We start from the raw sequence: 13,233 nt of genomic DNA, 5'->3' as shown, positions 1-13,233 counted from the left end.
ATAAATTATATTTTCATGCATCATTTCATTAAAATGTTAATGTGATCATAGCTAAAAGAAATGCATTTGTTTGGAGCATCAGGTTGAATGAATGAATGACATTTGTTTAAGAGGGACCATGTGCATTAACCCTTTGATGCATAATAGTCACTACAGTGGACAGGTACTCAAAATTGTTATTTATTTGTTTTTGCTATTAAGCACAGCTGTTGAAGACTTTATTGCATTTGAGCCCCTCCGTTTGGACTTCAGTAAGCCAAGCCAACATATTTCATACTCTGAATGCACGCTGCCCACTGAAGTGGACATGTAATAAATTATTTGTAAATTATAAAATTTTACAAAAAATATTTGTTGAAATTTATTTCATTCACACCTAAAGACGAATGAAAAAAATTGTTAAAAAAATCATGGTTGAAGATTTCATAATTCATGCATCAAAGGGTTGATACAAATTTTTAGATCATACCCAAATGTGGCCAAACGCCTCATTTCTATTAGTCCCCCTGAGGTTGGGTTACAATGGTTTAATCCAAAAGGTCAGAAGAAACTTGGAATCGTTACCATTTACTTCATGTACTGACATTGATGCAAAGATTGAAATAGAAATAAAACATTTATGGGAATTTTGAATCATCACACCGAACTTGGACCAGAGAAAACCAAATAAACCCGCTGAGGTCGGCTTGAAGCAGTTCATATTCATTCTCCGACTAGTTGATGCTGAATTATTAATGAGCGAGTAAATGTAGACGAGAGAGGAAGAGCGGCACGTGTCCTCTCTGCTCCGAACACAAATAAATAATGCAGAAGCTCAAATCTCTAGCTGTAAACATGCAGATAAACAGTGACCACGTGTGGGAGAAGCGCACAAAGAAACAGATCCTGGGATTTTATCCTTGTTGCCAGGGCAACCAAAGGAACAGATGCAGGTCACACTGATTGATGCACCGGAACACACACATGCTCACCAAAAACAAAATCCTCCACACGGCTTCCTGCGCGTTTTCAGATTTAAATCTCATTTAGATTTATTGTGAATAAGAAAAATAAGGATTTTAAACAATTAGAAAGCCAAATGGACACAATAACACCGGATGATGTGAGCTAGATTCCCCATAAGAGCCACGATCTCAGGAGAAACTCGTGCAGTCAGCATCCTGGGGTTTGGTGCCTTTCTGCCTCTGCTGCAGTTTCTCTCAATTTAACTTCATTGCATCTCTTCTGCCCCCCCAGTTCCTCCTCATTTCCTCCTTCACCGCTCACTGCTCTGTGTAGATCACTCTCTGATAAACATCGTGAGCTACAAAAAAGCTAAAAGGACCAGGCGAGTTTCTATTCTCATCACTGAGATGGAGTATCGGATCTAAGGGAGGAGAGGATCCGTTTGCATCCTGTTCCTACAGCTACAGGTGGTTGTAAGCACCATACGGCGTGTGAGTGCAAAGGCTCATCTGTGCAAAAACCTTAAAACCTTCATTTTTAAACTTTGCACAGACTGAGAGCGCGCATGTTTGCAGTTGGATATTGGAGCTAGATGGGTGGAGATGTGGTGTAAGATTTCTGTGCGTAGGAGGGACTGCACATGGCATCAGGAGGGAGCGGCTTCATTAATGATATTGAGAGTGAGGAAAAATGACACTAAAGGGGATAAAACTAAGCAATAAAAGATATTTGATTGTTTAAAAAACGTGATGAAGTTAGAAACTTCAATTCCAGAAGATTAAGTGATAAAAAGAGGAATAAAGGTGGATCAGAACTTCAAGATATTCAATCCAAGGTAAAAAACATAAATAAACATACCATGAACTGGACGTTGTCAAATCCATTGGCGAGCAGGTGGTTCTCATACTGGACCAGTCCAATGGAGTCGAGCCACTGGCCGACAGACTGCAGTGGGCAGCGGGGACCTATGAGAGGATGGAGGGGTAAACGCTTCAGTAGGGAGTAGCCGTCCACGCGGTAGCAGCGGCAGTCTGGCTGTGAGAGCTGGCACTGCCACATCATGTTATGGCGGGCAAAGTGGCTGTCGAACGAGCCCGCCATGCTTTCGAGGAGTCTTTTGGCAAGGCAGCAGGAGGAGGAAGATGAAGGGAGGGGAGGTAAAGAGGATGAAAGGGGAAAGACGCTAGGCAAGGGGCATGGTGGGGATGACGGGGGTCAGCATGCGAGGGAGCAGAAGCAGGTAACGTGTAGACATCCAGAAGCTGTGTTGTCTCTATCCAGCCAGGAGGAGGGAGGGATAAAGGGAGGAGAAAGTCAAGTTGTGTCCAGAGAAGAGCTCCTGTCCTGCGGGTTAAATCCTGCCAGGGATGGGTGCTGGGTGAGACCGGGAGCAGAGATCTGACAGAAGAAGCGACCGTTGTTGTCGCCAACAGCACACTAACCGCTTCCTTTTCAGCTGTTGCACTCGCTCGGTTTCTACCCTGAGCTTGTGTGTGTGTGTGTGTGTGTGTCTGAATGTGTGTGTGTGAGAGAGAGGCAGAGAGAGCTGCTGCGTTGTAGATTTCTCTGTATCAAGTACTCCCACTCATCTGTATGCTTCTGCAGCCTCCTCTCTCTCCCTCACTGAGTGCTGCCTCTCTCCTTCACACCCCCTCTCACTAACTTCCCTCTGTCTCCCTTCGGTCTCTATCTTCCCTCAGTGGCGATCGACACCCTGCTGTCTACGCCGCTCTACATATATCTGGCTCGCTCGCCTGATAATAGCCATCACAACAGTTCCAGCTTCTTTGTCTTCGTGCCAGGTTTTCCCCCAACCAACCAACCACCCACCCACACACCCACACACACACACACATACACACACACCATCCTGACTGCATGCATGAAACTATATATTTTTGCAACTGGTGTAATTTGCGTGTCCTGGCAGCAGGCTTCAGCTGCTGTCTGCCTCTGGTTTCCACAGTTAGAAGCAGCTTTGCATTGATGGATGAAAAGAGAAGAAAGGAAGCAGGAGGGGATCAGGAGGTGGAAGGATGTAGGAGTTAAGATGGAGAGAGGGGGTGAATGCAGCACGGAGAGACGACTGGAGTAGGATTGAAGGTGTGCAGGTAGGGAAACTGTGAAAAACAGATACTTCACATACACACAAAATCTAAATTTACATGCAAAATAAATCTAGCAGGATTTCACATCTCAACCTGTAAATCGCTTTAGTGTCTGCAAAACAGATAAACATAAACAGACGGGGCCAAACCTTTCAGATTTCACCAGAATTCCCATCAGACTACAGCTGATGGTACCATCTTGATTACAATTGAAAACTTCCTTGGATTTGGTCAAAAATACTCAGGACAATCTGACAGACAGCATCAAACCTCACAGGAATTTTGTCAAATTAACTACAAACTCAACTGAATCTATTTCTTCTAGAAGTTGGTGCTCATAAAATATTTGTGGACTTGAGTCCGCTCATCGTGAGAACAAAAGAACAAAATAACTTTTTAGAATTGCCCTGTACCAGTCAGACGCATCTTCTCACCCTATAAAAGATGCAACTATGCGAGCACAATGACCAAAGTGTCGACTCCTCGCGTCTCCGTGAATGAAAAATGACGTCCCACTGATAAATGTTTGATTTGCTCATTGCGGCCGCGAGTAGAAACATCTGTCATCTGACACTACTAAAGTCTACATGACTTGCAGAGAGACTTCATTCATTCATCTTGCTGGTTTAGTCGCATTTATCCTGAAATAAATCATTTTTATTATTATAAATGAGTAGTTTAAGGGATTAAATTGGCTGGATGGAGTAACTGATGGAATAAAACTTCTGAACATTAGAAGTTGGTTGTTGTCATGTGGATAAACATATTTACTTCATTCTTGTTTACAGTCTGAATAGGAGCCTAAATAACATAATAACATAACTCGGTCAGCCTATTTCCATCTTCGATCCATAAACCGTCTCCGCCCCTCCCTTACCCCTCACACTGCCGCCATTCTTGTCCACAGTCTCGTCACCTCCCGTCTCGATTACTGCAGTTCACTTCTTTTTGTTCTCCCACACAAACTCCTTCATAAACTTCAACTGGTCCAGAACTCAGCAGCCCATATTATCACCAGAACCCCTTCCTTTCACCACATCACCCCGGTTCTCCAGCAGCTTCACTGACTTCCAGTTACATTCAGATCCATCTTCAAGATTCTCCTCCATACCTTCAAAGCCATCCAAAGCCTCTCTCCTCCATAAATTTCAGACCTTATAAGTACTACTACCCCCTCCCGTTCCCTCAGATCATCTTCATGACTCCATCTTGCTGTTCCTTCAGCCCATCTCACTACCATGGGGAGTAGAGCTTTCAGCAGCTCTGCTCCCAGTCTCTGGAACTCACTCCCCCCCAGACATCAGAAATATTGACACCTTTACCCTCTTCAAATCCAGACTCAAGACACACCTGTTCAAATCTGCCTATGACCTCTGATTTTATTTGAATTGTTAAATTTTTTCTATGTTCTTTTCTTCTTTGTGTTTTATTGTTGTTTTAATGTATTTTACTGAATGTATTTTCCTGTTAAGTGACCTTGGGTGTCATGAAAGGTGCTTTTAAATAAAATGTTGTTTTATTATTATTATTATTATTATTATTATTATTATTAAATCATGCTCATCCACTTCCTGTCCATGGGTCCTTTACTGCCCCCCAAAAATGAATGGGAGCCTCAGCGACGGTAAAAGTTATTTTTTGATCTTGTTTGTTACGTGCCACGGATTTCACATTTGATGTCCGTGAATTTTAAAGACACATTTTGATGCCACGAAAGTGCTTCTTTTTGAACGGCACCAAAAGTTGTTTTAGGTTTTGTGTGAAAAGACGTAGCGGGCTGCAACTGCTCGTCTCGCAAAATGTACGTCATCAAACCAGACACGGAAAAGAAGAAGAAAACTTGCTTAGTTTAGCAAGCTCCAAATCCTTCTTCTAGGTCATCAAATGATCATTAAACGTGGAGAAACCATTGTAAACCTGGCCATGAGGTAAGTAGCAGCTATGCTGGGGAGAAGAGTTTCTGTGGTGACGACTGATTTTTATCAGAAATATAATTAGAAATATTTACAAGCTAATAAATCTCAAACTCCATGACAGACAGTCGAAAAACACACCATTACTTTTCATTTAAATTGAAGTACAACATGTGTGTGATTCAGGGCGTAAGGCAAAGCGGATTAGAAAATACCTTTTATAGTTCCGTTCAGGGACCCATGGAATGGGTGGAGACTTCGGGGGGACAGGGGGGGGGGCATGTCCCCCCCACTTTTTCCAAAGTCAAGGTGTGACTCCTGCACTTTTTACCATCCGAAAACAATATTACGCTATATTAAATTGACACTGGTTGAGCTGTAGGACCAAGCGGAAAACAACCGTTTGTGTTGAAGCCTGTTCCCCATTAGAGCATACTGTAAAGATACCCCCACCCACCCCCGTGTCCCCCCCACTTCTAAAGTGAAAATTACATTCAAGGGCTCCCTATTGTTGCCAAGAATATGTAAACATTATACTCTGGATATTTTATTTTTTCCTCAATTCAGTAGAGTCCCTGATCAGAACGCATTTTGTTTTAAACCATTAAACACTTTGATGAAACTAGACTCACAATCCACAAATGATGCATAAAAGCATGGTCTAGTCCAAGTTTTGAAATCTTCAAACTCCTTCAGTTCTCAGTGGTGAGCAGAAACAAGTATTCTGTTTATAAACTCAAAACATAACTGGTTTTTCTGGCATCGTAATGGATTTTTAACCGATGCAGTTCTCCTCTTAAACACTAGGAGTCACTATGGAGAAACAGTGCCGCAGAACAACTGGAACGGCACCAGTAGAGGTTTATGCTGAAAATTAATCTACAGGAAATCCGCCCGTCACACAAAAATGCAAGCCCGACTTTTTTGAAGCTCATTAGGCGGTAGGGAGGAGGGGCATTCATAGGTAGTCTCTGCTCATTGAGCAACAATAGAAATAAACCTTACCCTCTCATATTACAGTCAGAACTGACCAAGTTCCTCAGATAAGAAGTGAGACGTCTTCAAGAAACCAAAGAAGTCCAGTTGCCTTCATTTCAGCCCTTTTGGACTTTTCTAAAGAAAACATTTCTCAGCTGATTTTCACATCTCTAGTCTTATTCACGCTACCTTTAGTTATCCGTGTCTTTTCTCTACCCCTGTCCACTCTGTGGTAGATGTAGTCGACCGTGCCACTAATTCAGTTCGGTCAACTACACCAGTGGTTCCCAACTGGGGTTCACGACCCCTCTAGGGGGTCCCCACAACATGGTCTCAGCTGAGGTTGTGAGATTACAAAGATAATATAAGTAGAAATGAAGTTTATAAAATCCCAACAAACACACCTGATAGCATAATCCAAACTCTGCAGAAGAGTTAGAACCTTGTATGCATTTAGGTTTGTTTGTAATTCATCATTTTTATGTGTACGTGGGTAGGAGTTGTGGGTCCTGGCTTGTCTTGGGCACAGGCAATGGGGTCCTCAAAGAAAAAAGGTAGGTAACCACTAAACTACACCTGGCCCTACAAGTTAGAATAAATCTGCTCCGGCACAGCGAGCCACCCAGATCTACCACGTGACTGACCTGTTAGAACAGGACAAGATACAAAATAAACAAAATAAAAGTCTTTATTAATTTGATCATTTTATTTTATGATGTCTCTGTTGGAACAAAGAAACCTGGTTGGACACGTTGGGCGCTATGCAGGGTTCTGTCATCACACGTTTATTTTAATAAAGATTCTGTTTTTAAATGTGTAACAGCGTTTTGTCTCATATTAAACTAACTTTTATAGAACATCAACCATTTATGTGTTCACTCATAACCTGTAAAACATTTATTCGCTCAAGCTCACACACCCATGCACACATTCACACACACAGGCGTGGATTACCTGAGCTGTCCTTGATGTCCAGACCGCTGCCGATTCCCGCCCCAATCGAGCTCATAATCTTGTCGATCTGAACAAACGGGAGAGACAAAGGGATTGACAGCGGTACCGAGGTGTTCAGGATGTGTTACAGAGGAAAGTCATTCCCCAGTAATAAGGCTAACCCTATTTCTAGATCCACGTGTCACAAAACGTGATCATTATTCCGGCTGAGTGCTCAATGTCAGTCATCCCCGTGTGAGTTGGAAAAAGCACGAAGGTGCAGGAAACTTCAGGGCCAGCAGAGGAGAAGAACGCTGACAGCTGGACCTGCTGCTAACCGCTGAACTACACAACCTGCTCATCCGTCAGCCTTCCTGATTGACCAGTTCTGAAGCTTCGGGACCGCGGGACGATTTTGAGTCAAAGCTGGGAGACAAAGACGAGGAGGCTGAATCCTTTAGAGTATGAGGAAGTGACGAGCTTTTCACCGCAGGAACTGAACCACTTGTTCTCACAACCAGGCGCCAAAAACAAATTAGGTTTCCTCAAAGTTTTTGAGTTGGAAGTGACTTCAGACACCCACGTTAAAGCTACTTCTCTCCAACACACGGCTCAGAAAACATGAAAATGTTCCCACATCCAGTTTAGTAAAAAGACCCTTCAAACAATAACAGATGCAACAACATTACAGCAAAATGAAGTTTAAACACCAGATTTGCACCAAACATTCCCTTCCTTTGAAGCCTGTTGCACTAATGAGCGTCTTCAGATGACTGACATCTCTCGTGACTCGCCTCTTGCCAATACTGCAACTCTTTCCTGAAAGTCGGATGCAAATAGAGCAGTTTTGTTGTTTTCCACCTAAAATCCCCCACAGATCCCTCCGGAAGCCATTCCATATTCTTCTCAAGTAATTAAACAGGAAGGGCTACCATAAATGTTGGGAATTAGGGGAAATTCCACAAGGCAATTCATCACCGTCACAGAGGAGTCGTGTTGAGTAATTAAGATGCAAAGGCAAACGTAGCAGCGCTACACACATGGGCCATCGTTAGCATCATTTCTTCGTTTAAAATAGCCTCGTTAAGTTATTCTCAGGATCATAAGAGGTGGGACAAGCAGGTTCAAACACACCCATAGCCTTTTATCTTCTGGGTGCTCTCCCTTTGGTTTGCAAACACACCCACATCACCCCACTTCTCCTCCAGCTTCACTGGCTGCCAGTCAACTCCAGGGTTCATTTCAAGATCCTGGTTCTGGTCTTTAGGGCCTTACATGGACAAGCACCATCTTACATTGGTGATCTTCTTAGTCCCTACACCCCCAGCAGGTCCCTGAGGTCCAGTGATCAAAGCCTACTGGTTGTGCAGCACCAGGCTAAAGACCAAAGGTGACAGATCATTTGCTGCTGTGGCCCCCAGACTCTGGAACTCTCTCCCCCTGAGCCTGAGATCAGTGGACTCAGTGGTCTCCTTTAAAAAGCAGCTGAAGACTCACCTGTTCAAGCTGACTTTTGTATGACCTTCTTCACCACTCTCTCTTTATTCTGCTCTCCCCACCTATTCCACCTTCTTTCTTTTAAATCGCAACAGCTTATTCTTGCTCATTTTAAATATATTTTTAAACATTTTTGAAATGCTTTTTTACATTTTTACAATTTTTATATTTTTTGTTTTTGTTTTTGTGAAGCGCCTCGTGATTTTTATCTTGAGAGGCGCTATAGAAATGATATTTTCTTCTTCTTCTGCTCTCCCCACCTATTCCACCTTCCTCAGGATCCACTGATTTCCTTCTTTCCTAATCACTCTCTCTCTTTCTTAACATTTTTTTAATCACAATTGTCTATTTTTGCTTATTTTAAATATATTTTTCAACATTTTCCAAATGATTTTTTATATTTTTACATTTTTTGTTTTTGTGAAGCGCCTCGTGATTTTTTTCTTGAGAGGCGTTATAGAAATGATACTTTCTTCTAGCCTGGCAAGCCAGACTAAATAAATGTATTATTTAGTCTGGCAACGCTCCATTGAGTATGGGGTACCAGGCCCTCTGATACGGGCTGTTAGGTCCCTGTATGACCGGTGTCAGAGGTTGGTCCGCATTGCTGCCAGTAAGTCGGGCTCGTTCCCAGTGAGAGTTGGACTCCGCCAAGGCTGCCCTTTGTCACCGATTCTGTTCAAAACCTTTATGAACAGGATTTCTAGGTGCAGCCAAGGTGTGGAGGGAATCTGTTTTGATGGCCTGAGGATCAGGTCTCTGCTGTTTGCAGATGATGTGGTCCTGTTGTCTTCATCAGAACGTGATCTTCAGCTTTCGCTGGAGTGGTTCACAGCCGAGTGTGAAGCAGCTGGGATGAGAATCAGCTCCTCTAAATCTGAGACTATGGTCTCGATTCGGAAAAGGGTAGAATGCCTTCTCCAGGTCAGGGATGAGGTCCTGCCCCAAGCGGAGGAGTTTAAGTATCTCGGGGTCTTGTTCACGAGTGAGGGAAAACTGGAGCGTGAGATCGATAGGCGGATTGGTGCTGCATCCGCAGTGATGCGGGCGTTGTACCGGTCTGTCGTGGTGAAGAGAGAGCTGAGTCAGAAGGTGAAGCTCTCGATTTATCGGTCGATCTACGTTCCTACCCTCACCTATGGTCATGAGTTTTGGGTAGTGACCGAAAGAACGAGATCGCGGATACAAGCGGCCGAAATGAATTTTCTGCGAAGAGCGACTGGGCTCTCCCTTAGAGATAGGGTGAGAAGCTCTGTCATCCGGGAGGGGCTCGGACTAGACCCGCTGCTCCTCCACATCGAGAGGAGCCAGTTGAGGTGGCTCGGGCATCTGGTCAGGATGCCTCCTGGACGCCTCCCTGGTGAGGTTTTCTGGGCACGTCCAACCGGGAGGAGACCTAAAGGGAGACCCCGGACACGTTTGAGGGACTATGTCTCTCACCCGCCAGGGAACGCCTTGGGATTTCCCTGGAGGAGCTGGCCCAAGTGGCTGGGGAGAGGGAAGTCTGGGCCTTTCGCCTTAGGCTTCTGTCCCGGTGACCCGACTCCGGATAAGCGGATGAAAATGGATGGATGGATGGATGGATGGATGGATAATTTGAAAGACCCACCCATCATGTTTTATTTTATTTTTCTTGCATTAATACCTTTGACCCTTCCTCATCAATATATTCACATTTCTTTAACATTACAGGTAATACTTTTTTGTTGAGCAGCACAAAGTCTGTGTTGACATTGCTGAATATTGTGATGACAAAACATACATGAATAACATTTTCTGCAAACAGTTCAAGTCTAAAGTTTATCTTGCAAGAATCGATACTTTGATACATTAATATCACTCCGCCCGAGTTTATTCCTTTATTGATTATTTCTGTTCTAACTTTGAAGTTTTCTTTTTGCTGCTGGTTTATTTCCTCTACGGACCTTTGTGCAGCTGAAACTGTGTGAAAAGTCCCAAATAAACAAATGTGGCGGCCTGAGAACCACCTGAGATCTTAAGAGATGCTGGAACCACAACAGCCACCAACGCTGCTCTTTATCCCTAAAACAGAACTGGTTTCCTCCTAAACCTCAGATCCTCCTGCAGCTCCAACATCATCAGTGCGAGCGAACATTAAATTAGCTATTTGCTCTTCTGCATCAGGGAGACCAGATGAAGCAGCTCACTGCCGAGAGGGCAGTTTTCACGCCAGTGGAAATGGTTCCTTTTGAAGAACTTATTCAGTTTTACAGCAAAAACACAAACAGTGTTGCAGCCCGGTCATCAGTCAGAAACTTTTTCATTTTTTATTTCAACAGTATTTACGAAAAATGGATTTTAAGCTGTAACATGTCAAAAGGAGAAGAAACTACCTCTTCCCACTCCGCAGTAAAGGACGGCGTTCGCTCCAGCCTCCTCTCAGGGCTGGCCCCCTCGCGTGGGCTGGGGCTTCCAGGACCTTGGCCCCGGGATCCAGACCCCCAACTGTGTTCCTCCTTAAGGAGAGAAAAAAATCGTTTAAAAGTAAAAATGAAGCTAATCTATTGATCCTACATGTGTGAAAAAGCAAAAATGCTACTTAGAACCACCACAGTTAATCAAACAGAATATGCATCGGGCTTATTATTAATTCAAATCAAATTACATCTCAAACGAGCTGCACAACAGGGAACGCTGTGGCCCAGATGAACAAGTTATCTAACGAGCTCAACTTGTTTGAACTCTGCTTATCAAGTCACATGATGCAGCCGACTCCAGTATTTAACAAATCCATCTATTCTCTGTTAAAACAACTCAGATGTTGATCTAAACTACTGTTGAGCTCTGACCTGTATGGGAGAAATGGCCACGAGGTTGGAATCGGACTTGGACAATGACTTGGACAGCTGCAGGTCCAACACGCTGCGTGGCACCGACCTCATCCTCCCTAGGGTACAAGCCCTCTCCTCGTAGCTAGCTCCAGATAAACCCTCCTTAGACTCGCCTCCTGTCCGGTTCTCCCGTGACTGAGGAACTTCTCCGTTCTGCTCTGTGGGACAAGAGGGCGGGTGGCTCAGGGAGGACCATACGGGAGCTGAATCCTCCTCACAGTTCCTAGTTCGGACCTGGTCTTGGTTGACCTTCGTGTGAAAAACAGTCCGGTACACAACCTGGGGCTTTGGAGAGTTGCTGTTGAACCTCTGAGGAGATGACTGGCCTCCAGTCCTGGAGAAGCCCCGAGAGGCTCCTCCACCAATCACAATGCTGAACTCAGGGTTCTGAAGAAGGCTACTTTGCCCGTCTGCGGGGGTATATTTAAAATGTTTAGGGCTGTAGAGGTGATAAGGCGTGTCAGGCGGGTCACAAGCGGGGGAAGATCCATGAAGAAGTCCTGCAAACTCCTCTGGGATGAGGCTCTTTCTGTGCTCCTCCAGCGGAGGGTTAGGGTTGGGGGGAGAGCAGGGAGGAGGAGCAGGAGGAGGTGGTTCTCTCTGGTAAGACCCGTCGTCTGCAGGAGGAAGAGAAAAAAGTAAAATAAACATTTGTTTGTAATAAAAGCCATAAATACCTCTACCAAAAATCACCAATTTAGTGAAGCAGCAGAAATTAAACAATAAGAAAGAAAACACGATAATAAATCTGCTCCTCTGTAGGAGAATTTTTTTATCTCAGAGGAGGACTAAAGGAACTCCTGACTTGGATTTTACACTTCTGTTCCTTCAGTGTGTGGGTGCAAATGGAGTGCGCTTGAGTCTGAACTTGTGCACGTGTGCATGAACTCATCGAGACAGGCATTTTTAAGGGATCCTTTCAGAGGCCCACTCACGGTCTGTGTGCAGCAAGGTGAAAGCTTTTGTTTTTACTCTCCTTGTATAAGAATATGTGATGCTTCTCTGTCTCACTGAAAGTCAGTGCCAACATAATTAACTCTTTACTGCATCAGTTATTCATCAAACGTCATATTTTCTTAAACTTCTGATGACAAATAATGAGAAAAACCCTAATGATCTTGAGATCACACGCAGAATTATTTACCCAACAATCCTGCACAAAGAGAAAACTGAACAGATTTATCAAATGATTAAATAGCCCAGACACGCTGGGACATTAGATTTATGACTAAAAGCATCAAACCACAACGTGTTTGCACTAAATAATCCAGACAGTCTCAGGGTCGTGCATTTCTCTGTTGTTCAGCAGATACAGACACTGAATTCACCCGGTGAAGAAGTTATAATGTGATTCTCAGAAGGTTAATAGACAGAAACAAACAAGTCAGCAGGAATTAAGAGCTGATTTATCATGGGTAGCATGGGTGGACATGTGTGAGCATGATGGCAGCTGGCTAGATGTTTCTGCATACAGAGTACTCGTGGGACTAAAAAGGGTCTATTTTATCTCGAAGACCTTTAGGAGTTTACTAAGGTTGTGTTTTACTAAGACAGAAATGATGGAGGTTAGACAGTTGATATTTATGCGCAATCATACTGAAAATGACAAAATAAAGTCTGATTGTAAAATAGGTTTAAATGACTCAGCTACACAAAATTTAGACTGTAGACCAGCTTATGGCATTCCCCCACTATAATTCAAATAGAAGAAGGAACATTTTTTATAAAGCACCATAAAAAATCACGAGGCGTTCCACAAAAACAAAATTAAAATGATTTTTAAGTGATTAACAAATATAAAAATGAGAAAACTTGTGGTTAAAAATGTGAGAAAAGTGAAAGAGAAAACGAATAGAAAAGATGGATCCCGGCAAAGGCAGAATTGGTAGAAAGAGCTGAATGAAGAGAATAATGAAGGTCACCAAAACCAGCCTGAACAGGTGAGTTTTCAGCTGCTTTTTGAAGGAGACCACTGAGTCCACTGATCTCAGGCTCAGGGGTAGAGAG

The 13,233-nt window shown here is 43.6% G+C and overlaps 1 protein-coding gene across 4 annotated transcripts in view; it reads right to left on the bottom strand.

Annotated features, from left to right (window-relative positions):
• anks1b (ankyrin repeat and sterile alpha motif domain containing 1B) overlaps positions 1 to 13,233 on the bottom strand; it is a 305,040-nt gene that overhangs the window by 72,700 nt on the left and 219,107 nt on the right. For 3 of the 4 annotated variants that reach the window (XM_054739750.2, XM_070548583.1, XM_070548587.1), the window contains exons 14-17: positions 11,185 to 11,843; positions 10,729 to 10,851; positions 6,899 to 6,965; positions 1,804 to 1,910 (exon numbers count right to left, since the gene is read on the bottom strand). In XM_054739750.2, coding sequence (XP_054595725.2) covers positions 1,804 to 1,910; positions 6,899 to 6,965; positions 10,729 to 10,851; positions 11,185 to 11,843 — 956 coding nt within the window. Of the gene's footprint in view, positions 1 to 1,803; positions 2,176 to 6,898; positions 6,966 to 10,728; positions 10,852 to 11,184; positions 11,844 to 13,233 lie in introns of those variants that run through there. The other variant, XM_070548606.1, reaches the window with a different exon arrangement.

The sequence above is a fragment of the Nothobranchius furzeri genome, chromosome 1 (genome assembly GCF_043380555.1).
Source record: "Nothobranchius furzeri strain GRZ-AD chromosome 1, NfurGRZ-RIMD1, whole genome shotgun sequence".
NCBI classification, from domain to species: Eukaryota; Metazoa; Chordata; class Actinopteri; order Cyprinodontiformes; family Nothobranchiidae; genus Nothobranchius; species Nothobranchius furzeri.
The sequence above is the reverse complement of the archived record's forward strand: the minus strand, read 5'-3'. Positions and strand labels throughout refer to the sequence as shown.